General features: G+C 43.2%; 1 protein-coding gene across 2 annotated transcripts in view; it reads left to right on the plus strand.

Moving 5' to 3' along the window:
* PHACTR1 (phosphatase and actin regulator 1) overlaps nucleotides 1–26,419 on the plus strand; it is a 301,149-nt gene that overhangs the window by 212,127 nt on the left and 62,603 nt on the right. For both annotated transcript variants that reach the window (XM_055798198.1, XM_055798197.1), the window contains exons 3-5: nucleotides 11,819–11,899; nucleotides 19,750–19,935; nucleotides 20,972–21,178. In XM_055798198.1, coding sequence (XP_055654173.1) covers nucleotides 11,819–11,899; nucleotides 19,750–19,935; nucleotides 20,972–21,178 — 474 coding nt within the window. The remainder of the gene's footprint in view (nucleotides 1–11,818; nucleotides 11,900–19,749; nucleotides 19,936–20,971; nucleotides 21,179–26,419) is intronic.

Consider the following 26,419-nt stretch of genomic DNA (forward strand, 5'->3'; position numbering starts at 1 on the left):
TGGCCAAGGCAGTTTCCCCTCATCTCTGGGTCTGGAACAGCACGAGGGCTGTGGGGATGCTTTGGAGGGCTATGCCAGGCCAAGGGAGCCCTGTCTGGTGCAGCTCCCACCAGAGGGTTTGTAGAATGTGTCTACTGATGCTTTGTGCCTTCGTTTTCTTTCAAGGGAACTATTTGGTTCGTGCAGAGCACAGCCTAGGTGACAGTTACCATGTATTTTTGTGAATATCAGGGGACCAGGACCCTGGTATAAAAGAAGAGATGACCAAAAAAATCCGATTTCACTATCACTGTTTATTCCTGTACAAGATACCTCATCCCCTTAATAATTTTTCTTCTGTTTTTCTGTCCCTTTTTTAGTTCTGCTGTATCTTTTTGGAAATGGATAACCAGACTTGCCTTAGCTGTAGACCAGTACCCTAGTGCATAGGTGCTGTATTTATTTCCTAGTAATTCCTAATTTCTGTTTCCTTTTTTACTGCCCCAAGCATTAAGACGATGTTTTCAGAGAATTCTCTGCAGAGTTTCTGAGTGCTGTCTTCGGAGTGGGGATGACTAATTTAGCTGTTACGAAGTGTGTATAGTTAGAACTGCATTTTCCCAAATGGCTTTTTTTGCTCTTATCAATGTTGAATTTTGTCACTCATCATTTTGTATCATAAGAACTTTTGTGGCTTTTTGCAGTCTGCCTTAGTTTTGACTGCAAGCAGCAAATCTCGTCGCCTCCCGATTGCCAGCCTTCCTGGAATGTGTCTTGGTGAAGAGAGCAGGTCATAGCGCATCCCTCTTGTTTTATATACCAGGCATCCTTCCTTGCTTTCTGCATGTTATTAACCCACTAGAAGATGCTTGCTCTTATGTCATGCAATTTTAATGCTTTCAATGACCTGAACATAGGGGTTATCTCACAGGCAGGCTCGTTGCCTGGTGCACAGCACCAATTCGCACACGGCGTTGAGTATTTCTATTCCTTTAGTTTGTGCAAAGTAGGGAGCCAGGCATTTCTGGGTTACCACCTAGCTCCCTGACTGCCAAAACTTTACACTGTTTACATAGTTTAGCATACAAATACATTACCCTTCATGGGTTACGAGTTACCTAATTCCTTCATTACTTAGTATTCGGTTTCCTATTTGTCAAATAATTCTCCTGCTTCTCAGTGTAATTAGTTGCATGCTCAGGCTCCATTTCTTTTGGGATCTGAGGGATTTCTTGAGTCAGTCGGTGGTTGCAATCTCCCCCTGCCAGCATTACCTTGCCCCTAGTTTTTGCCAAGCTCATTCCTCATGGTGAACTTCCAGTCAGCTCATCTGTCTTGTGGGGTTGCTTCCTTTTGAAGTTACTCTTTTGGACAAAGGATCTATCGGTGCTCAGCGAAGCGCTTAGCAGGATGTGCAAAAACATTTATATCTTGAATTAACTATAACAACTCATTTGTTTCAATTGTCTTAAAGTCAAGCTTCTAGCAATACATTTGATGTTATTAATCATTCCCTTAGTCATTTGATGTCATAGGGGTTTTGGAACCCTGAAGGCACTAACATGCAACAGAGCATCTTCATTCATTGGCTTCTATGAACCTCCCACCTCAAACCCAGGACGATTCTTCTCCCATCTCCCTTCTGCTCTAGGTGTCCTGTTTCTGGCTCCATGCTTTGTAGCTGTTCCTAGACTGGTGGTATGGAAACCAGGCTTACTGGTCTGTAATTCCCAGGTGACTTTTGGACTCAAAAATAGCACGTTCTATTTGCCACCTCCCACTTTCCTATCTTATCTAGGTTACATGCCATGCTTCCTAGTTAGGTTTTGATTTCCTGAGGAACTCTGGGAAGAAAGCTGCCTGGTCTTGGCAGGTTACTACTCTTCATTTTATTGATTTCTTTTAAAAGCTCTCCCAAGTGGTGCTTCACTTAGAAAGACTTCCACAGCTCCTTGTAAAGAAGATTTCACTCTGCGATTCTGCTGAAACTCTTTAGAATTAGCACTGCTGTGAAAAATATTTGGCTTGTTTACCATGATCTTTGTCCTTCTGGACCATTGTCTATAACCTTACATCATCTATGAATTTACCAGTTTTCTGTTTGCTTTTCTACACATTCAACAGATAAACTTTATTAAGGTCTGGGCAGTAAGGACACTTACACTGGAATACTGAGATACCACACTTCCATTATACCTTTATTTTTACACAATATTATCTACATTTATAATATGATTATGCCATAAGAAATGTCTAGGCTGTTATCATATCTCCTTCATATCACTGTCCTTCCTACCTATTATTTTCCAAATTTGCTTCTTGTATCGGTACTTCAGTTCAAAACTGTTATTGTCTAATTGATATCTTCTACTCCGTCTCCCCATCCCAGGCAAGCATCATAACCATGTTTCTCCACACAGAAGATGCACTAAGGTAACATAAAATACTAAGTGCACTATCACCTTATTTTCTCTGATAATTTCAGCACTTGCTGGAGAGGAGCATAAAACTATTTTGTCATTGGTAGATTTTGTAAAAATTTATCTCCTATTGAAATAATGGAATAATTCATACTATGAGGCAGAATGGTGCACGCCAGATTCTCATGAAGCTATTCTACTACATTCATGTTACTGTAATTGAAATCCCAGTCTCTTCTTTTCCCACCCCACCCCCCCCCCGTTGATTCCAGAGGTCTGCCATGCATAGTGGAAATTTTCCCTCCATCTGGGAAAGCTATCTTTTCAGTCAGGAAAAAAAAAAATAAAGGGGCAAAAATTCAGACCAAGACTGTAAATGTATAAAACATACTGAAATTGCACGTGTGGCTTGACTGTAGCTCGAACAATTATCAGCTTCCACACCCGAAAGTAGACTGCACTATTTTGGGTGCTGAGACAAGGGTGTTAAAGACACTTCGGGGTTTTTTCAACATTCAGTCTATTTTCTACCAACCAGCTAGCACCATTGCACACGCTGGAGATATCATCCAAAGGTAATTGCTGAATGATGTGACAGCTGCAATTCAGGAATCTTCTTATTCTGGAGGAAGTGGCTGTTGCTTTGTGATTCAGTCATTTCTATAATCAAATATTAAATGAGTGGTTTCCTGTTTGGCTCCTAATAGAGGTCTGTGTTGAAGGGTTGCTGCCAGTTCATTCCAATAACAAATGCATTTTTAATTTGTCTGTGATTAGCTGAGATTTTCTGAGTGTACAAAAGTAGTGATGGTTTTCAAGAAGCATTTGAAATCTTAATAGCTTCTCTCTCAAATAGGTGCTAAGCCAAATTCCGGTTTAAAGTAGGTATTTCTTAGCTGCAAGCTCTGCTTTGTAACATTTATTTTAAATAGGTGTACATGCAGACGCAGATGCACGATTATCCATCTGCTTTGTGTGTCTGTTTGGGAGGCTGCTGTGTACTAATTACTCCAATACAAGTGGAAGAACTGTTTCCTAAACTGTAATTTACTACAACAGCGTTTGGGTAATGTGCAGCTATTTTTTAAGTTACCCCAAATCCCTATCTGGTAAAACAGAAGCATCCAGCTGATCAAGCTTTCGTCAGTGTAGCCAAAATAAGATTGATTAGGGAGTAAAGCACTGGCTTTACACTTCTGTCTGTCTGTGGGTAGGAGGCAATACCTGTTCGTAGAGTTACAGCTGTAAGGTACACTCGGGCTGTAAAACAAACCATACAGCCCTTGGCTGTCGCTACAAAGAGCTGTGCTGCTCAGCTGGCTGTGGACAGCTCGCTCGTCTATCAGCAAGGTGGTCCTCCAGCTGGCAAACAAGGGCACCAAATACTGGTGAGCAGTTTGGTTCTCATCTCCTGCTGGTCTGTCCAAGCGTTCCTCCTCCCTGCTTAGCATCAGCCTGCCGCTGGTTTGGTTTTATCCTGAAATTTTTTCCCCTTTTTTTGTCCCAGGAAAACTGACTCCTTCACCCTCTAAAAGTTACACTGGAGAATCCAGTTTCCTGACATCTGCTAGTCTTGTTTCTGTAAACTGTGCTCTGTATTTTGCCATCTGGGTATGTTGTCTGATGAGGAGCAAATCCAAAAGCAGCAGCTTGCGTCGTTATTTATATCCCATGTGTAAACTCTGTTCTGGAGAGAATTATCTAGAGAGTCACAGGAGTCATTATCTTATTCTGGCGATGCCCACCATGCAGATCCTTTGGGTTTTGCTTCGAGGAAGGTCCCTTGAGCTATTATGCAGCAGAATATTGCAAATAGACATTTCTGCCATTACAGATGACACCGCAGATCCCAGCTGCAGTATTGTCTGTCTGGGTAGCATCTTCTCAGGGTAAGGGAAATACACTGCAGATAGCTCACCCGGGTCTTCGCTAATTTGCTTTTAGCGTCGTCGGTTGTTGTACGTACAGAAAGCTGAGACTGCAAGGTGCCTGGAGCAAGTTGAGTCACTTGTAAAAAGCAACTGTTCTTTGGGATGTTCAGCTGCTGCTGCTGTTCCTACACCTTTCTTTCAGATTGCATCGCTCATCTTGTCTGGTTGCAAAGGCTTGATCTGTAGAACCCGTATTCTTGCTGTTTCTTTGACGCTGTAACGTCTGTATGTTGTAACGCAGAAGCATGTAGGAGAAACCATTATTTCAACTGCTAGTGTTCAATGTAAGAACATGAATGGATCTCCCTATCAGGAGGATTGTGTCAGCTGCCTTCTGCTGGCACTGAGGACATAGCTTCCTTGCAGTAAGAACTGTGGTGGTAATAGCTATGCTCAATTTATCTTTAAACTACTTTAGAGTGCTGGTAGCAGTATGGACTTCAGCATGGGCTGTTCTAGCCTGCCAGGTTTCTTACTTAGATGAAAGCCTTCAAATAAGTCAGTACCACCCCCTCATTCCTGGTTTTGATGCCTAAATTATATAGACCAAGAATGCCCAGGGTATGGCTTTCTTCGCTGCAATCATGCTGTAATTACAGAGCAGGTGTACTCTTAAGATATGTTATGTTACCTTGTTGCAAATTTCTTTAATTAAGGTACAGAATCTCATTTTTCATTAAGTTGTGGAAAGCAATACCTGTCAGTGGCTCAGCTTTCCAGTTCTTAACCTGGCATTACCTTGGAATTCATGAAATTGCTGTGCGGCAGTTCAGAGGGGAGTACAGGGGGAATGTATTTTCTTCATTTTTTTCAATATTCTGGTCAGCTTTCTGAATTTCTCCCTAGCCTGCTGTGCAATACTTCTCAAATCTGACAAGAAAAGCAATTATGTAGAAAGGAGATGAAAATGTGAGTCTTTCCAAAATCCTGTTGATAGCCTATCACAGTTCATTGACACCGTGGGGTTCATTTTGCTGTTTATTAGCTGGGCAGTTGAGAGTGGTAACATTTTTTTTAAGGGTGTCTACAGTCTTGTTTTCTTTTCACTTCCATTTTCTTAGTTTGTTTTTTTTTTTTCAGACACATGCCTTTTTTTGTATTTGTCAAGATTTCTTGGTTTATCTCCTGTTTTCATGTATTCATCTTCTGCCAGGCTTGCTCTGCTTGGCCTGTGAAATCCACTATGCTGGGTTCCTTTGGATCTAGCTTAAATTTTGGTTCTTTCCCTAGGAATGCAACTTCTTTGATTTTTTTTTCAGCCCTTCAATAAGAAAAAATTACAGTCCATCTGCTCTTGGATTAAATTCTGGATTTTTTTAGTTTGGTTCCTTCTGTTAATTATGGTAGAGTTGTTCAGATTTAATTTCTCTGCCTTTCCTTGTGTTTGCTGAATTCTTGGTTATATGCTGTGTTTCTGAGTTGTGGTACTGTGTTGTGATCTCCTTTACTTAATGTGGTTTGCAGTATTTTGATTAGCTACTGCAATTCTATGTTTACAGATTTGACTTTGCATCCGTTTTCCTCCCTAGTCTGTCCTCTGGCTGTTTACATGTAGTAATGACCAGTATCAATCTAGAGTTTTCTTAAGGCCAATTTCAGCTTCTTCCACAGTCTTACTCTCTTTTTACAATCAGTAAAGAAGAGAGAATTCCATTTTTATCTGTAGTTACCAGGTGTGGCAACCATTATACTTCCTAAACACCTCTGACTAGTAACTAGAGATTTTAGGTTTGATCCTGCGTTCTCAGAGAAATGTGTAGATTTTTACTGTGCAATTTCAAAGGCTTGCCTGTGCAAATGAAGATTTACAGTGCTGCTAGTCCAGTGCTTCTCACTGGAGATAGACAGGTGCCTTGAGTTGATCTGACGTTGAGTAGAAGCAAGATGCCCTACTATCATCTTCTCTGTATTTTAAGTAGTCATAATCTAAAATAAATCCAGTTGTACTTGCAAGACTGGAAATAAAATTTTTATTCTTTTTTTATTATTATTCTGGCCTCTTTTTCCTTTTATTTTTCTTAATTATAGATTAACAAATTTTATGTCTTGAAGGATCATTGCCTGGCCTAGCTCGTTGGCCACTGGCTGCAGAACAGTTGCTGTTAATGCTTTGCTACTGATCTAGCAGGTGATGAGCCATGTTGTTTCATCTTGTCTGTACCTCACCTTTCCACCTCTGTAACCATAATGATTATACTGGTTTGCTTCTAGAGTGTTCTGAGTCACTCCTCCAGTGCGGCATCAATGCCAGGTTTTATTCCTGTTTTGTTAGTTGGTCTTGTAGCACATGCCACAGAAGTTTTCCAAATGATTCACGTACTGAAAGGGATTTATTTGATCAACTATTGTAGCAGTGCCTGATTCAGAAAGGTATCTGTAATATTATTTTTTTTAAAGCAAGCTTAACTTTTAATACACACACATCTTTCCCCCACTGATGTTCACTTATTTTGTAATGTCATAGAATGGGATGCCAGGCTGCGGTCAGAAGAAGAAATGTCATGGGGGAGATCACAGGTGAAAAAGGGGCTCCTCAGCCTTCCTGGGCAGTAGTCTGTCCCCGTCAGATTCTGTAGATGGGACTGTTACAGGAGTAACCTCCAGGCGGAGGTTAGAGAGAGCCAAAACTTGGGTAAGCAACTTTAAACCTCAAAGATTCAGAAGCCTGTTGGAATATTTTTTTCTTGCCTCAGGCTTCAAGAGACTTACGAGTGTTTGAAGCCAAGCAAAACCATATTTAGCACTGAGCAAAGCAAAACAGTTATTTCAACCAAGCTAGGTTTTGGCGTTGGTCAAACCCCAAGCTCACAGCAGCAATGCTGGGTGTCACGCCACAGCTATTGAAACAATCCCAAAATTAATGGAGCTCTGTGTGGGCTGGCACATCTATATTTTCCTCAGTTCCATCTCAGACTTTAATGTACAGCAGCATTTGTTTTCTTCAAACTATCCTCTTCAATCAATTTTCATTTCAGGAGTGGATTCAGCCCTAATTTATGCATCTTTATCTCAGCTACTCCCCCTTAGCCTCCTTTACAGTCATCAAAGACTAACAGGCACTTCCAAGGGGCAGTTCAGCCTGGTTTAGATGCTTACATTGGGCTGAGGTCAGTCATGCCTGGGGCTTGCTCTTAATATATAAGGAGGCCAACTCAGAGGCAGAAACCCACACTGTAAAAAGTTCTATCATTCCTGCTCCGTTTGCTTATCAAGAAAATCTACGCAGTTGGATGAATTTCAAGATTATGTGCTTTGATACACAATCCGTCACATCTGAAAACTTCTCCTTCCTTACAAGTCTAAAGGAAATATTGATGGTTGTTTATCTTAACACTGTGCAAAGCAATTGGTTTATTTGTTTCTACTTACTCCATCCTGGATTATTAGCAAAGCAAATTTCTGCCTATTGAATCCAAATATAATAGATGCACCAGAAAGCTTCTGCTCTAAGCTTCATTCCTGTAATGACTTTTGCTTCCTAAAATCATCATGAAAATTACAGTGGCCTTTGAAAGGAAGAATTCATGCAAATCAACCCCCAGTGCTTTTTAAGGTGGAGACAAAGAGCACCCTCAGAAAAAAAGCGAGGTTAAAGGTTCAGCTGGCTGGCACAGGACCAGGGTTTAGTTTCAGTCGTCAGATGAGGAGAAAGGGCAGGACTTGTTTATTTAGTCCACCCCTTGGTTTAAGCAGCAACGTGACAAGTTATGGCAAGGAGGCCGGTTTGTTCTCTCATGGGTGCAGGTTGGAAGAGTTGGTCTTGGAGGGATGGATGGAAGGGACAGAAAGGTTACTTGTCCTGACTACATGAACGCCTCTTTGGCTGGTTAATGGAGCAGCAGAAGAGCTTGGCACAGAGGCAGCGGTGGGCTTCACCTTCTTAGCTGGAGGAGCAGCCCACAGTTGCTGCCATCACGGAGCGCAACGGCTTATTAAAGGAATAAAGATAAAACTGTGCTTCATTTCCAGAATGGAGGGGCAGGAACTCCTCCTGACCCTGTCAAGGTTTTACTGATCTTAATGGGTCTACCACAGAGAAAAGCTCTGGTTGAACAGCGGAGGGGTGCTTCTCCTGAGGGACGAGTTCAAAAACACCAGCTCGGAAACATTAATAAAAGCATTTCCCACTGTTTCTTCATCAGAGCTTAAAAGAAACCGCCTACTGCAGAGCACACTGGCAAAATCTGTATGCTTCACCATAAAATACATATACACTCATTTCTATAAACTTAGTAACTGAGAGGTTCTTAGAGAGTAGATGAATTTGTGAAGATAACCAGTTTCTGGCACAAGCAGACCCCATAAAGAGGGCCTGATGCTTATTTCTGTTCTCCTGGAAGATTGTACAAAAGAAAAAAAACAGGTTAATCACCAAAAAAATTGCCAATAGAGTAATACATCTTTTGTTAAATATTAATTATATTTACTTTTTTCCCCCATCACAGAATTTACAAGGTTCTCATGAATCAAGGATTAATTCAGAGGGGTTTATTTATCCTCTGCTGTGAATGGATCCCTTCTCACTCAAGAGTGAATGAATTTATTCTGTATCAGCTCTCCGCTTGAAAAGCAAATCCCTCGTAAAAGAACTGGCAATCTTTGCCAGAGAAATCCAGACCAAGTAAAATATTTCATTGTTCAGGCTGTTAGATCTTAATGAGTTCTGCGTCTAAGCGCTTCTGATTTTTTGTCCATCTGATCCAGCAGTAGCACAGCGGTTTATGCTCTTAAATGTGCAAGACTTGTTTGGGAGGAGGATTTGTATTAAAGGCAGGCAGCGTGTTCCATAGTTTTATTATAGCATCTGTTATTATCATTCAGGGCTGCTCTTAGCCCAGCATGCCTTTCCTCTAAATATCTTATTAATTAAACTGGCTTAGTGGGAAAATAATTAATACTTTAAGTCCTGTACCTACTTAGAAAGGATTTAGAAACTGAAAAAATTGGTTTCGTCTGAGCTTCAAACTGGAGGCTTGTGGGGGTTTTTTTGATTATTGAGCGGAAGCAGATTACAACTAAAGGGGAGTATCTGAAAAGCCTATGTGTATACAGCCTTCCAAATATATACATGTATTCTATCTTTGAAATTCTGTTAGACTGCAAAGATAGTCTGACTATATAGAGATATTAAAAATATTTTTATATATATGTAAATATATAAAAATAGACTCTGAGAAGTCTTGGTCAATACTTGAGTGTCTTCAGGGTGCTCCTGCACTCCTTCAAAATGTCCTGCTAACCCTGTTTAGTACTTGATCCCCCAGAAGCCTTTACCCCAACCCATAAAATTACTGTGTTCTTTACCACTGCTTTAACAACGTGGTGGGACTCCTCTCCGTGCAGTAGCAGCACTGCTGCCTTGCATGGCCAGCTGTTGGCTAGGCAGGAGCGTGGGACGGTGAACCCAGGGGGGTGCCAGTGCATTTGTACGTGGATCTGTTACTAGCTGTTTCTGGTAAAGGACAGAAATAGCAGTATTTGCCCGTGTCTTTGTGAGCAGCACTGCGGTCTTGATGCAGAAACTGCTGCTTTGCTGCTGTTGCACCCAGCTTGATTTCCCAGTGACAAACAGGCTCGGACAGACTGGGCACCGTTCCCTGCTTGCGCTAATGGGAAATTACACTTTCTCAGACCTGTTGTAAAAGGTGTTGGGTGCTGCCAAATTGCTCTTTAAAGTCAGTGAAGGTTTTAACAATTCCTGGGGTGAGCGAAAGCTCAGAAGGTAGCTGTAGCTTGTTTTGGCTTTTTTTTTGGAGGGGCTGAGAGCAGCTATTTTTAAGGAGCAAGGGGAAAAAGCTTTACATGCCATACCAGAACGCAGCCCTTCAGCGCAGGGAGAAGCAGCATGGGGAGCAGTCTGCAACGTGCCTCCAGGGTCTCGTCGTCGGGTATTTCTTTCCAAAAGCATATTAGAGACTTAGGAATCAAAGTTTCATTGAAAGCCAGTGAGATGCCTAAAGCACTTCTTCAAACAGGGCTAAGGCACTCTGGAAAATGCTGTAGCTGTTAACAGCCTCCAAAATAAAACTGTACTATGCGGCTGGCTAATGGGTATGTGGTCTTGTGCCTCAGCAAGGGGACCTGCCATTAATTCGGACCGATGCTGGAGTTCAGAGGGTGTGTTCAGGGGACACCAGGGGGTTTATTAGCCACTGACTGTACCCACTGGCCACCTTTGTCCTGAAGAATACACATTCAAAGCCGATTTTAAAAATAGACGAACCTAAATTTATTCTGTGAAAAAGAGTGAAGCAGAGCTGGCCTTGTTCATACTAAGCTGGAAATATCTGACAGCAAATAAGTCGCCATGAGTGCGGTGTGTCAGTATAAGCCTAGCTAATTCACCAAGTAGATATGCCCCAGCAGGAACAGCCAGCAGTGCCAGGAAAGGTTATACCCTCCTGTTTGCAGGGATGGAGAGAGGGGTACGAAGCCTCTTTTGCTTTAAATATGCCTCGGGCAGACTGGAGATGCTACGTCCCAGTTCATTTGTGTGTGCGTGCATCTGTGCTGGGTCTGAGAGGGGAGCATATGGCAGAGGCGATGCACCTTGGCCGTCCCTCTCTTTTGGCAGGCGCAGGCTTGTTTCTCCAGAGCGTGCACAGTCACAGCCGCTCCTGCACATCGCTTCTCGCGCCCCTTGCTTGCTGGCTTTCAGCTCTTTGCCTGAATGTGTGTCCTTTGTGGTGGTTTGGTTAATTGGACGTTGGTTTAATTAATGCTGAACTAAACAAACATGAAATTTCTAGCTGTCATTTTGCCACCCCAGTGACCGCTGTCTCCAAGCAGCCAATACAGCACTTGGGCTGTTCAGACCTGGTGTACGTTGCGGTGGCTCTTATGGAGTTTCCCTCATTTACACCTTTTGGGGGGGAAACACTCCTTCAAGGAAGAGAAAACTCCAGTAAACTGTTGTGGGGTTTGGGGATTTTTTTTTGTATGGGTTTTTTTGGGTTGTTGGTTTGGTTTTTTTTCACTGTCCAGAATGCCTTGGTCTGCTTTCCCTGGAATTAGTGGCAAAAAAGCCTTGGTTTCAGCTGGAATTAGTGGCAAAAAAGCCTTGGCTTCAGGACAGCAGAGGTGCTAGCCTTCTTCCATGGCATGGGGACAGTCCACAGCCACCTCTTTCATTTGTGTGATCCTTCATGTTGCCTCCTTTCTTACCTTTCCCTCTCTGGCTTCTGCAGTAATTGCCTTTTTCTCCCTTTCCTGTCTCTAATTCTCCACAGAAATGTTTGGGTCGTGTCAAAATTAAGCAACAGGAGTGCTGACATGCCCTCGCATTGGTCACTCTACAGCCATTTCTGTAACCATCAGCAGGCAGATTCTCTGGGCTGCCAGTAGCATTTATTTTGAGACGCTAATTTGCCACTGACTTGAAGAAGAGAAAAAATGTTTCTTTAAAATACTTTAAAAGGCGTACAGCCTTTTAAAACAATCATTTCCCTTCTTTCCTATTTATATTGACCCTTCTCTTTTTCCTTACAGCTTTGGAAAGAAAAATATCAATGAGGCAAAGCAGAGAGGAGCTTATAAAACGAGGAGTACTGAAAGAAATTTTTGATAAAGGTAAGTGTTCTTCTTTTCACAACATTAAATTGACATCCTGTATAGTTTTACGGCCAGATACTACATTATTGTAACACAATCCTGAATCGCAGAATAAGGTCTCCAAGCATCTCTTTTGATTTCACCATGGGCTGGCCCTCTCCGTTGGATGTGTGTGATAGTTACCTAGCAAATAAAACTGAAAACGAATCAGAAATGCAAAGCAGTAGAAATATAAATCACAGCAATGGGCAGCAGTCACTCACTGTAAACCAGCAAGGCATCCGGACTGCGGGGCGGGGGGAGTGGGTCCGTGCACACACGCGTTATCGTTGTCTGGTTGAGTCATTCTGGGATTAAGTGTTGTGGAAAAGGGAAACATTTACAGGTTTTGGATCCTGACAAGCACAGAACAGTGTACATTCCCTTGAAACAGCACAGAAGACATAATAATAATAAATCCTTGTTCAGGATAATTAATTTGTTGACTTGGTAATGTATTATTTATGCAAAATGCTATTGTTTTACAAACACCATTGTTATACGCTGGTAATGCAACACATATTTGACAACTATTATGTATGTGTCAATCTTTAACCGCAGCCTTTATTTGTTTTGCTGCTTTCTTTGTCAATAACTAAGGCAATGAATTCAGCAAATTATATAAAGACATGCCAAAGTTACCTCTTAATTTTAATAGAACTTACACGTATTGCTTTAAAGCTTCATTAATTCAAATTCTAAAAGTCTTTAACAATGCCAGTACAAAACCTGTTAGAAGTCAATAGAAGTTATAAACTTCCACAGGTATTAGAAGTACTTCATAAAGGATGGACCATTTAAATTTACTACCTACTTCTTTAGCTTATTGGGAATTTAAAAATTTGCTAACCCAAACTGTTTGTTTCTTTAAATGAAAAATAAAAAATAAAACCAAAACAAACCAAAACATTGCAAAATCGAAGAATTACGCTGCTTGTCATTAAATGTTACAGGTTTTACCTGTTATGTATTTTAGAAGCTTCTAATTCTTTAGATCTAACACCTGTGCTCTCACTATGACCTGCTGGCTTGAAAGTCATCTTAGATGCAGCTTCAGGGTAGAAACAGCTCCTGGCAAAAGGTTTGTCCTTCTCACTGCTTTGGGTTGTCCACATGTTGGAGTGTGACTGAGAGGAGATGTGCCGCCACGAAGCAGGCATCCCTGCAGCCAGCGGGGCATGGTCCAGGCTGTCACACCACTTGTGTGACAGCCTGGAAGAGGCCAGGGCATAGGTCCCTGTTCTGTGCCCTGGCCAGCTCAGAAGTCAGCCTTCAGTCACACCTCTGTTGGGGCTGCGAACCTCCTTCATCCCTGCCTGGCATCCCACACATAGCTGCTTCCTGACCCACCCCTACATACACCTAAAGGCATCCTCAGGAAAAAATATTTTCTGTGCAGCCTGACCCTGCCTTCCACATGGAAACTCAGGGAGAATCCCCCCTGCTTTGCTACCCAAGCACTACAGCTTTCTTCGTTCATCAAATAATGCTGTAGTTTGTAATCTTCTATGTCATCTTCAGAAGCACATGCTAAGCTGTCTGGAGGTCCTTGTCTGAAAAAAAGAAATTAATTCCTCTACATAGTCATATTTCACTTTTATGTATCAGAAAAAGCTGGTATAAAACATATGCTGCATCTTCCTATTTCCAGTGCAAAATACAGACATTGGACTTTTTCACTGTCAGGTGCCACTAAAAGGGAAACTACAGTGCAAAACAGCTGGACTCCTTATTCAGTATCCTACATATCCAGCTGGCTGCCAACCAGGAAGCTAAGACTTGGTAGCCCTCCTTGAAAGAAAGAGGTAGGGCAGAGAAGAAAATAGTAATACACAAGAAAAGTAGCAGCAATCGAGTAACTTTGATGATACAAGGATATGAGTAAGGCAAGATGTGTACAGCAAAAGCAGTATTTCCTTCAGTGGTCTAATAATCTGAGAGTAATTCTAATAAAGGATATTATATCCCACTAAGAACCTTAAGTGGAAGTAACATTTTTCTTGTAATTCCTGTTAGGTAATCTCTAAATCCTTCAAGAAAACACAGCAGACTTTAGCACTTCATAGCAGAAGGTTTTATTTGATGATGGTCTCACCTTCCATGCCAGAGGCATCTTGCACAGGCAATAGGTGAAGCCATAACATTAAATCTCTTTGTCACCCTTTCCTAAGAGGTGGGCAAAGCAGGCAGAATTAGCCTGTAGTAATTTTGCCCTTTTCTTTAAAAAAGTCCATACAGATCAAAGGAAACTTAGTATGGACAGACTGACCCAAGCACAAAAATTCTGGAGCGTGTGCATTCTAAGCAGTGTGCTTAGTATTGATTTTGTCGTATCTTCTATGTTGAAGAAAACCAGAATTAGCTGATTGGTTTGCCTGCTGTTTAAAATGAGACACAGACCTGTTTCCTTCAGGATTTGCTGGCTTTCAGAGGACTTTGTGTCATCCAGCAGGTTAAAGTTAGCCAAGTGCAGTAAGTCACAGTGTTCACACATGGGAGAGTCACTGCAGCCCAGCTGCTATATTTGGGAAACAAGACATGCTTTTATCACTCCAGTGACTGCCACGCTTCAGCTGGTCAAGTGAAACCACTCCAGACTGAACTGCAGGGAGCTCTTTCCTTGGCAAAGGCCCCACTTACGACCAAATCAGTTTCTGTCATCTTCCATTTCCAAGGTTCTGTGACTTGAGTCTTCTGAAAATGGAGGCAAAGGTGATAATTTTTCCAAATATTGTGTACTTTCAGAAAAATCTTAAGTTGAAGTATCTAATAAGGCATCTGTTGTTCTAATAGTTTGTGGGCAGGCGGTGCTGAGCAGTTAAAAACAAGGCTTCCACCTGCAACACAGAAGATACCACAGCATTTAGATGAACTCACCTTTTTGCTATACCGTTGCTCCTATGCGTAGATAAACAGGTTTGATTTTCTCATGGAGCTGGAACCTTCCCAAAAACATCTGCCTTTAGAATTGCCCACTATTCCATGGTGTCGGTCAAAGAATTAAATCTACTTTTAGTCTTTTGATAGCTCTTCTTTTATCTGAACGTAGATGAGATTGCCTGTAGTGAGAAATTTCTGAATGTGTACTGATCGCTTGCTCCCGAGGCACTGGTAAAATGGTTCTTCAAGGAAGCATGGGCAGTATTCATCTTTTAGATTTCTGTATTTTTCTACTCTACCTAATCAAAATGATGGTTTTACGCCTAAATTTCAGGTTACTTAAATGCTGACACAATTTGGACGTGTTGCACTTAGGTGCTACAGCAGGTTTTGTGGCAGTATGTGTGCGTAAGTTTGAAGAAGTTGCTTTGGGAATGCAGCAAGGAGAAAGGCATGGCAGCCACCAGAGAGCCAGCTGTGCTTCTGTGAAATCAGATGTTGAAAAGTTTTGACCTCCTCCAGAAGCAGGGAGGACATCCATACGTCAGCCTGTCTCCAGCTCCATGGGATCCCACAAAACTGGGGGTCTGCTTAGAGACTGAAGGCAAGGAGGATCCCAGCCACTGTGCTAAGGTAGCCACCGAGGCTGGGAAACAGCCCCAGGGACAGGCCTTGGCCACATGCCAGGTTTCTGTCCCCTAGCCCATAGGGGCCACAGCAGAGAAGGACATGATTTTTTCTCTGCCCTTCCTGGCCTTTGCCATCAAGGATGCTTTGCCTGGACAGTCTTACTTGAGAGTAGGCAAGTACTCAAGGAGACTTGAGCGGAAGTGGAACATGACCCAGGATTTTGAACTCTCCTTGTCATTTTGACTTCTGTAGCCAGTTGTCTGTGGGAGGAGTGCGTGAGCATGGCACTCTGCAGATACGCGAGTTCCCTGTCCAAAGTATTTGGAGTGAAAAGCCACAGGGAGAGTAGGCAGAACTCCCATAAAGAGCAACAAAGGGAATGGTCGGTGTTGGTCGGTGTGGTGCACTGCAGGCTGCTCCACGACAGGTGATGTTTTAAGACGTACCTGAAAGTGGAAATGGCAGGTGAGTTCAGGAATACACACCATGCTTAGGGGCCACATGTTTTGAGCTTATAGCTATGTATTTCTGGGCCTTCGCCCCATGCTGTTATTTTCACATGCTAAGGTGAATCAAAGTGTCTGGGTAGAGTCCACTGCATCGGAGGGTTTCCTCTGAGGTCCGTTTTTTTCAGTGACTTCAGGTGTGCAAAACCTCCTGAGTACCAGAAGAGCAGCCTTCGCGTGCTCCCATCGCTGCAGGGGTCAGGCTACCCTCCCTGGTCCCCTCCAGACTCACACTACCAAAGCTCCTGCGTTCAGGAGAAGTCATTCTCCGCTAAGTAGCAGCAGGCTCTGTGAAAACACAGCAAAGGATTTAGCAAATGTGAGAGCAAAAGATTACATATGTTATCACTGTGCAAAATTAACTTTAAATTTATAACCGGTTCCTGTAAGTGTAATAATTGCATTACCAGGATTCCTTTCATTTGTATGTCAGCTAACCAGAATAGCTTTTAGTACTTGGAAAATATTAAGTAATTTGCCTTTTATATCTGGTTGTCAAGCATGTCTCTGATCCAGGATTAATTCACACTAAGATATTCTTTATTCTCCAAACTATTTTATCCACATCTTTAATCTGTTCACTGTACTTGAGCAGCTCCCCATGTAGCTTTTCTTTAAGCAAGCTCTGATTTAGGGTGTATGTGTCAGTCATTCTGTGTCATGTCTGATGATTGCATTCAAATCCAAGGACAAGTTTTAGAGTCTAAACAAAGACTGGAGACATTCAGAGGTAAGATTAGAAGAAGTTACGCTGGCAGTACAGAGAGCTGGCCTGCTTGTTATTACAACAAAAAGTAAAAGCTGGACTTTTATCTCACGTGTTACTTTTTTGCAATTGTAAATCTTCAACGCGTCGTTTGAATGCTGTCTTCTTCAGTCATGCTGAATATAACCTGGGAAGCACGAGGTGCATTTAAGACAGTAAGATTACAAGATGTTCAGCATGTTATGGTGGACATCCCACTTCATTAAAAAATGTGTAGGCATCCCTTCAAAAAATAAATGTTACTGGGTTTATCGTGCGTACTTTTTGTCTGCTCACAATGACGGGCAAATTTAGTCCTGCACTGAATTAATGAATATTGCTGGACACAATAGCTGCCTTTCATTCAATAAACAGTTGCTCTGCATAAGAAACAATTAGGCTCTTTCATGAATCCAGGTAGCTGAGACAAGAGCAGCCCCTGTCCCAAACACGTGTGAAGGTGTGTGTTTATAAAAGGGAGACAGAGCAAGCACAGAATACATAGCATTTCCATTGAAACAGCTAAGTCAAAAAACATTCAGTTTAAATACTGGCTGAACTGTTGTTGGATTTTTTGCTGCCTAGGGAAATAAATGGGTTTGTATTGAATGACCACAGCAGTCAGAAGGAGGCTGTGCTGCGAACAAATGGCCAAAACCTTCAGTGGTGATTAATGTTGCCACCTTTTAGCCAGCTCAGGTGATTGCTGTGAAAGCCGTGAGTTGAGTTTCACTTTAGTACGATGTGACCATGTACCTTAATAGCGCTCTAGGTCTTCAACAATCTCCAACAAAAACAAGAAAGTCAAGACCTTGGTACTTCTAATAATTCCAAAATAAGTAGGAGACCATCTTCACTCACCGTGCAGAAACTTTAAAAGGCAGCAACATAGAATACGTATCAGCTGGCATGCTTTCAGACTTTTAATTGCTGTGTCCTAACACCTAAATGAGACTTTTTCTTTTTTCAGTATTGTTTGCCAAAGCGTTTTGCAGTTCTTAGCCCTGTGAGGGGAAAATGTGCACTCACCTGAACGATGGACATCTCTGCTCAGTACATTGAGCAGTAATAGGGCTAATCAGAGGTGCCCAAAAATCAAGAACCAGATCCTGAAATCCTGAATTAGACTTAAAAAATAATTTAAATGCATGCTAAAATTAGGCTCCGATTATTTGCCTGTTGGTTCTTAGCCTTACAGGTCACATTCTGGTTATATTTTCAGGCTTCCACTCATAACCATAGGGGCTGAACACTTTGCTTTATAAAAATGTAATTGAGATATCCGTGTAGTCATTGCCTCCAGGTACCAGAGTGCTGTGCGTAACAAGTTCTGAGATAAAAATCATGCAGGTTGACACCACAGAGAATGATCTGATCCCTTGCTTCTGTTCTTTATTATTTCTAACGTGAAGTGGCGTTTAATAGGAAAGAACCTACCAGCTGCTGTTACAGAAATTTTGCTCAGATAGAGGAGATATTAATAACTTTAAAAACAGACTTTCTAAATGGAATCTGCTATATCCCAGTGTCAAGATCTTATACCAGGCAACTACAAAAATTATTCTGTGCCTTACTTAAAATCTTGATGCTGGGAGCTGTAATGTTTTTATTTGTGTGTAAAATAGGGACATACTTCTGTGATTTTGTTTGTGTCCCTTACTGCATAAAAATTGGTGTAAGGGAAGAGAGTAATTCTTGTTATTATTATTAAAATATTATAAATTATGTACTGTATGTATTAGAATTCCTTAAGAAAGCTCTGTAGCTTCAGTTCCAGCCCTTTCTCATTCCTGACTTCCCAGCTTTAACAGAGACAGAGGGAAAAGACATTTTGCGGCCCTGGATGGGGCCACCTGGCCCCATGGGTGGAGGATGGCCAGGAACCATCCAGCTTAGACCATGGATCATAATGACAGTCCTAGGGTAAGCAAAGGGTCAACACAGATATGTGGCAGACCTTTCCCACATCTTAATAACCCCTGAAGGCAAGTGGAATGCCAACAGACTTCCCTGAAACTGTTGTGGACAAAGCATCACAGTTGGACATCTCCAATAATTGCTCTGCACAAGTTGTGTTTTTGAGATACAAACCATATTGGTTTGATCCTTATCCCTGTGTCTTCTGCATTGTGGTGGGTTGACCCTGGCTGGAGGCCGGGTGCTCGGAAAAGCCACTTTATCGCTCCCCTCCTCAGCTGGGCAGGGAAGAGAAAATATAACGAAAGGTTTGTGGGTTGAGATAAGGACAGGGAGATCGCTCAGCCATTAGCGTCATGGGCAGAACAGGCTCGACTTGGGGAAAATTAATTAAATTTATTGTCAATCAAATCAGAGTAGGATAACGAGAAATAAAATCAAACCTTAAAACACCTTCCCCCACCGCTCCCTTCTCCCCGGGCTTAACTTTACCCCCGATTTCTGTCCCCCCTCCCCGCCAGCGGCGCAGGGGACGGGGCATGGGGGCTGCACTCAGTCCATCACAGCTGTCCCTGCTGCTCCTGCCCCTCGGGGGGCTCCTCACCCCCTGCCTCTGCCCCGGCGTGGGGTCCCCACAGGCTGCAGGGGCGGATCTGCTCCCCCGGGGGCTCCCCGGGCTGGGGGCACAGCCTGCCCGGCCGGGGGCTTCACCACGGGCTGCCGGGGAACCTCTGCTCCAGCGCCTGGAGCCCCCCTGCCTCCTCCTGCCCTGGCCCGGGGGGCTGCAGGGCTGTCGCTCTCCCACTGGTGCAGATTTTTTTTTCTTCTCTTCTTAACATGCTGTCCCAGAGGCGCTACCACCATCACTGATGGGCTCAGCCTTGGCCAGCGGTGGGTCCATCTGGGAGCCGGCTGGCACTGGCTCCATTGCACACAGGGGAAGCTTCTGACAGCTCCTCACAGAAGCCACCCCTGTAGTCACCTTGCCACCAAAACATTGCCACGCAAACCCAATACATGTATACATACAGGATCTCAGTTCAAGTTCCTCATTTGCAAGCAATGGATATAGCAGATTTCATTTTGAATTCTTTCTGCATCTTATTTATGTGTCTTCTGTTGTCATTCTGCTTTCCTCCAACTATAAACAGATGGGGAACTTTCCATACCAAATGAAGAAGGAGCTTTGGAGAATGGGCAGCCTCTGGGCTCTGGGCAAGTGCTGAGCTCCAGCCAGGTATCCCTGCCAGCCCTAGCAGAACTGGAGTCTGTTCCAGCACCTGGGGAACCTTGCTCATACGAGGTGCTCCCAACCACAGAGATCATGGACGGGACAGGTAACGTCTCATTTACATTATGATGTAGGTACTCTAAGCTGTTTGAAACAAGTTTTTGACTTCTAACACATGGTGTCTAGCCCTGAAATATCCTTGTCAAAGATGAAAGTTTTCTGGTGGTGAAGGTGACAGCATACAGATTGTTACGGGATGCTCCATGAGAAATTTTGACTGACTCGGCGTAGAAGTAAACTCGACTTCTACACAAGTAACCTCTTTGTGAGCAAGGCAAAGTCCCTGCCCTTTGTGAGCATTTTAGAGCAGATTCCTAACTCTCCAGCTATGTCTCAGCTGTGCCAACGAGCTCTAGGACAGAGAGCTGACAACGTTTTTAAACCCTAGGGTACAACATCACGCCCTTCAGCTGCCGCGTGGTGTTGGGTGGCATTTGCACCATGCATCTTTCAGTAGCTAACACAGCCAGCTGCCCTGCCCTGCCCTAGGTGAGGCTGTCTGCGCTTCTTCCCCAGCCCATGCAGAAGCACAGCAATGCTGTACATCTAGGTTAGCTCCTCTTCCTGCAGCACATGCTGAGAGCTGTGGCCAAAGGTCGAGTGAAGTAAACTCAACTGAAGCGACTTGTGGAAGTGTTCATCCATGATCTCACACAGCTGTGCGGCCTCTCTGAAATGGAGTAAGCCCCGTGAGGTGCTTTTACATGTGTAGGATAAGTTTAGATACCACCTGCTAACATATCTGGTCCTGGGCAAGCTGTGGTGACAGACCATCTGAGATGTGACATTTTAAGGCTCTTGACTTGTGTTCAAGATGTGGGAATTTGTCCCAGCCTGGCAGAAGGGAGCTGGCTTCTGTCAGAGGTAAGGGGAAATTTGGCTGTTGTGTAGATGTGTGTTACTCTTTCTCTTTTTCTCTCTTTCTTCCTCCTCTACTTTCTATGTTATACGATGTTTGAGTGAAATCTATTAGTCGTTCTTAATCTGCATTGTTGCTTTGCTTTTCTCGTCTTACTACGGCTGTATCCGCCGCTGCTTTGCTCGTAACGTTGTTGCGTCTATGATGTGGTTGTGTCCTCCAGTGTCTGAAGAGAGCCCCACATCCAATGAATCCGGCGTCCTCCTGTCCCAAGATCCTACAGCTAAGCCAGTCCTGCTACTTCCCCCCAAAAAATCTGCCGCTTTCCCTGGAGACCATGAGGACACCCCAGTGAAACAGTTGTCCCTCCTCAAACAGCCCCCTGCCCTGCCTCCTAAACCTATTGCCAGGATTGCCAGCCACTTAACTGGTAAGTAGGTGTTCCTGGACCCTCAGCACCACCATTTCCCTTCTAGGAAAGACATGCCCTTCCAGCAAGGTTCTCCCATCCTTCCTCCTTCTGTAACCCTGTTTGCACGAGTTGTGGTGTGTACCGGTGATGTATCTGTCTGGTACCGAGGGCAGGGATCACGAAGCATCTTCAGACTATACCTTCATCAAGGTTACTTCAGGGCACTTCCCCTCTCAGCTGTAATCACCTAAGACTGCCGCTGTGTTTCCTAACCCTCCTCACTCCTACTCATCAAGACCTACCATCACCGCCAAAATTGCAGGATGTGCTTTGATGGGAAAGGAAGTGTCAGAAAAATACTAGGATGTCTTTAAATGCCTTTAATGAGAAAAGAGGTGAGAGCTGAGGGCAAAGGAAGAGTTTTGCTTTCTCCTTTCGCCCTTTGTTGCTTCTCCACTCCCTGCGCACACCCTGTATCTTCCCATGTGTTTGTCTTTTACTTGCCCCCTTGATCCTCACACAGGCCATTCTGTCCCATGGCTTCTTGCCATTTTGCTTCCCTGCTCACACTGCCTGCCCAGCTGCTCCCCCTTCCCACCCCTGCTCTGACTGCTCCCCTCCCACTGGTGAGTCCTGGTGATGATGGGCAGCACCAGGGCCCAGTGCCCAGGGGTTTGGTGTGCTGCAGTTCACCTCTCACTGCACAGCAGCTAGCAACAGTAGACAATACAGGCTCCTTTTTTGCATTCCAGATGTTTCCACAAGGTTCTTTGGGATTCAGAGCTCTAGGTACATGTGGAAGGAGGACTGGTGGCTCTCCTCTCTCAAGTCTGTCATTTAGAACACTGCAGCAAAGGATGGCTATGTTTACACAGACCAAAAACGGTTTCCTAAATGCTTGACTGCACCTTTTGAACAGTCTGCTGGTAATTGCAGCTGCTGCCCAGGAGGCAGCACCTCAAAATCCTGAGTTCAAGACGAGGTGAGGTGCATCTCTGTACTGGGGCAGCTACCGCTCTCCTCACTGGGTCAGTTTTTTTGTGTTAATGCTGCTCTGGTATTTTCAAAGCTGATGTGAGAGATGCTCAGCCCACATTACTACATTCTAGTTTGTTTTGGGTTTTTTTTTTTCCCTGACATGTAATACCCATTTTATTCAGGTTAAGATATGTATCAGGAAAGAGCTTATTAGGAAAGAGCATGTTCTGGTTTTCTCTCATATCTCTACGTAGTGTCTTCATGTTTCTGTTTGGATGACCACACAGTTTTGTTCTGTATAGTTTCGTTCATTTTATGTGAAACCTCTTTACTTTCTTGCCTGCCAAAATCTACACATAATAGTTAACGTTTTGCCTTATCCTACAAACTGAATGGGCAGTTCTTCAGCCTGCAAAGCCAGGCAGCGGTGCTAATGGCTTCAGGTGAGGACAAAACCAGCTTCCTATGATCTCCCCTAACACTTCGTCCCAATTAAAAGAAGCTGCTCAGAAATTAGGCCAACATGGAAGAAATAAAAAAATAAGAATAGCATAGGAAAAAACTCAGGTACTAAATGTCCTCATTCATAAGCCTTTCTTCTGTGAGAGATAGCAGGAGGATCAAAGGATCAGGGCTTCTGGTGTGGGGTTTTATTGCAACTGGAAATTTTCTGTGAGGTAGAATCAGGCTCAAGCTGTCAGTCAATTGCTTGATGGTAACAGCTTTCCAATGAAAGTGAAGCAGAACTGTGGCTTCTCAGACTTTGTGGTGGCCTTTAGTGGTCTGTCATCCAGTTCCTAAATAATCTCTTGTATGTGCATATAGACAGACTCTTGTACGCACATATACAGAACCCCGAGGGGAAAGGAGCAGAGATTCAGATCTAGTCATAGGGCTCTAGTTTAATTGACAGTTAATCCTGGTGGAACTGAAAGCCTCATTTATACATACCTTGTAAGTAAAAGTATTAAACTTAGTCTTAAGGGTCCATTTACTTTGGTGGTCTAAAAGATATACATATTAGTCAGTGCCTTGTGTTCTCCACTGGTAATTATTTTAGCTGTGTATAATCTTTGGAAATGAGCAATCAATCCTAGTGAAGCACCCTCATCAGTGAGAAGCAGAATTAATGCTATTGTTTTACTAATTACTCCAGAGACATCCTCAGGTTGTGTGTGAGAAAACAAGTAAAATCTGAATTCTGGCATTTGAGGTGAAGATTTTTCCATTCTTGTTGCATACACATTTTTCTGTGAAGATTTTGTGAGAAGGTTGAAGGACAAACTAAGACAGACTGGGCATGGCTGGTGGGGAGTGATGGTCATTAAATGGTCTGGTAGCTCTGTTTCAGAAGACTGCGAGGGGAGATGTGATCTTGTGAAGGGTTCAGGTACACATCTGAAAATGCAGAAGCACCTCTTCTGTCTTCAGATACATATATATGCATGCGTATGTGTAATTATGTACATTTACTTAATAGAAATATGTTTTATACAAACATATATTATAAAATTACTACAGGCATGGTCAGCAGCAAAAAGGAAAAAAAATAATTATTTTAAATGCAAAACTTGAGGAAAGAAAAGCTTCCTTTGAGTCTGACCACCGTCTTGCTCTGAACTTATCCCAAAGTTCTTCAATAAAGGCACAAACACTGACTTTCAGGGTTTGGCAAAGGACATAAAACAGGTTTTAGATATGGAAAAAGAAACATTCCTCACCTCTGAAAGCATTTATGAACCATCTCAAATATCTATCTGCCTTTGCCAAGACAAAGATTGGCCTTTCCCTTGATAAGAAATGCACATAAAAGAGCAGGCATAAAATAAACATGTAAGAGCACATTTAATTTTGGGGAGAATGAAAAGAAAAAATCCATTTTAAAGGTGAAAGGAAGAGAGAATTGCCTCTAGCAAATACAAATCACACAGCCTTGGCATGCTTCTTCCCAAGGCTGAGGTACTGGGGGGACGGGACAGTGCAGAAACAGGGACAGAGCCAAGAGCAGACTGCAGAACAGCCACTGGGAATGGTGCCACCGTTGCTGCGGAAGATGCTGTGTGCTTTGCCTCACGCCACCGCCCATGCTCTTGATGATGCTGCCTCCTCAGGGAACACCCCCATCACAGCACTGGGTGTGGAAGCACCCACACAGCCCTAGAAGACAGGCAACCCTGGGAGAAAAACAGGGTCCTTAACTATTTTGATACCGTTGTGTCACTGCTCTGCGTTTTCTGTTGGCCAGTCACCTCCTGGTGAGCCTTCTACTGGATTTCAGATATGATTATTATTAGACAACATTCATGCACAGCATTTCTTTCATCATTTTAATTCTCAAGTATCCACCTACAGAACCCAGGCATTTAGGACAACACTCGTAGCCCACTCCATTGAAAATGTAGGAGAAGCTGAAATAACCAACTGGGACCAAATTTAATTGGACTACTGGGGTAAAGTCCCCAGATTATCATAAAATCTTTAATGCCCAAAAGTGACAAGAAGACTGGTCATATCTGATTTGATAGACAACATACCCCAGTGGTGTAAAGCTCCTTTTGATCTTGATTCATTAAGCTGTTACTTCTCACCAGCACAGATGTTTTCTGAAATTATTCAGATATTCTGCATTCAAACAACTGAATTGCCAGTAACCCATGAAGTCTGCTGAAACATCAGAGAGCAAAATATATGCTGCTAAGCTGGGATCTCAGCAACACCTGGGTGTATTTGAGCCCAGATTTAGCCTAATACTATAGTAGGGCATAGCCTTGGTCATACCTGGCCACTCAGCTATTGTATTTAAGCTTTGAAGACACTTTTGCATTTTCTTGCTTGCTTCATTCAAGATTTTGAGGACAGGCATAGCACATTTTTTGTTCTGAGATTGTGCTTTCTAGTTATGTCTCTGTAAAGTAAGAGCTATTCATGATTAGAGGCAAACATTTAACAGAGTGGAAATCTAACAAGTCCCCAAAATTTACTTCTGGTAATGCAGACAAGCCAAGGATGAAGTTTGAGAACATGCATGCCTGGTGTCCTGCTGCATTGCCACAACACAGCTGGTCATTAGTTACAGCATTATAAAAGTATTTACAACTACAATTTATCCAGTAAATACTGTCTGCAGTATTTTGTGATGCAAGTCACGTGTGTCTCAGAAGGCTTCTCTGTAGGTGAGCCCAAGACATTATCCACAACCTTCCTCCTCTGTGATGGTACCTCTGGCAGGCTGTGTTCGTGAAGATAGGTTGCATTCCTGGGGGGGGGGGCGGGGGGCAATGGACAATTCTCTTTTCACTGTGGTGCTTGAAAGAGAAGCAGCAGAGCAAAAGCAGCTCTTCTTCACCGGCACCCCCAGGGGCAGCACCCCAGGTTGCTCTTTCCATCCTTCCTCTGCATGCTGCTACCTGGAGGGGGGAGTGCCTAGCACGTATAGGCATCAGGACATCTTCTCATCTTTGAAACCCTCTTCAAGGCTCTGCATGTGAATTTATGCAGAGCTGTACATTTCAACCTTTAGGCTAAGCATGCTTTGCTTGTGTGCTGCAAATTCAACTTGAACCTTGGATGCATACGTGGTGCAGAAGAACAGCAAAGAATTTCTGTCTCAAATCTTCCCTGGAGATGCATGGCAAATCTTTGAGAACAGTTTTTAACTTGTCTTTATGAAGACAAGTTCAGAAACTCGTTGAAATAAGAAAAGAGACTCTCGCTGTTCAGGCACAAGTGATTCCCGGAGAGAAGACCTGAAAAAGTGAAAGTTACTTGTCCAAACGCTACCAGCAAATATCAGGCACATCACCTCATTTCCACCATGGAGCTCCCTCAGCAGGCCACACTGGGATCTGCCCTTTTTTTTTTTTAAGCCCATTAATGTACAAAATTAATTACTAGGATGGAATTTGAAGAGTAACTGGTTAACTCTATGACGAGTTGTATTACTTGTTGTAGATAGTACAGCAAAGGTCACCCTATAAGGTCATTCAGGAGGGAAGGAACGCCAGCAAGTCTCTAGTCCAACCTCTGCTCAAAGCAGGATCAGACCAGGTTACTCAGGGTTTTGTCCAGCTGGGTCCTGAAAACCTTCAAAGGATGCCAGCTGCACAACCTGCCTGGGAAAACTTGCTCCACTGTTTGGCTCTTCTCATGGGAGAAAACATTTTCTTTATAACCCAGTCTTGAACCTCTTTTGTCTCGGTCTTTGCCCACTGTCTCTCCTCCTCCCACCATGGACTGCTGTGAAGAGCCTGGCCTCACCTTACTCAGAACCTCTTCACAGGT

Source organism: Falco peregrinus, chromosome 3 (genome assembly GCF_023634155.1).
Source record: "Falco peregrinus isolate bFalPer1 chromosome 3, bFalPer1.pri, whole genome shotgun sequence".
Classification (NCBI taxonomy): Eukaryota; Metazoa; Chordata; class Aves; order Falconiformes; family Falconidae; genus Falco; species Falco peregrinus.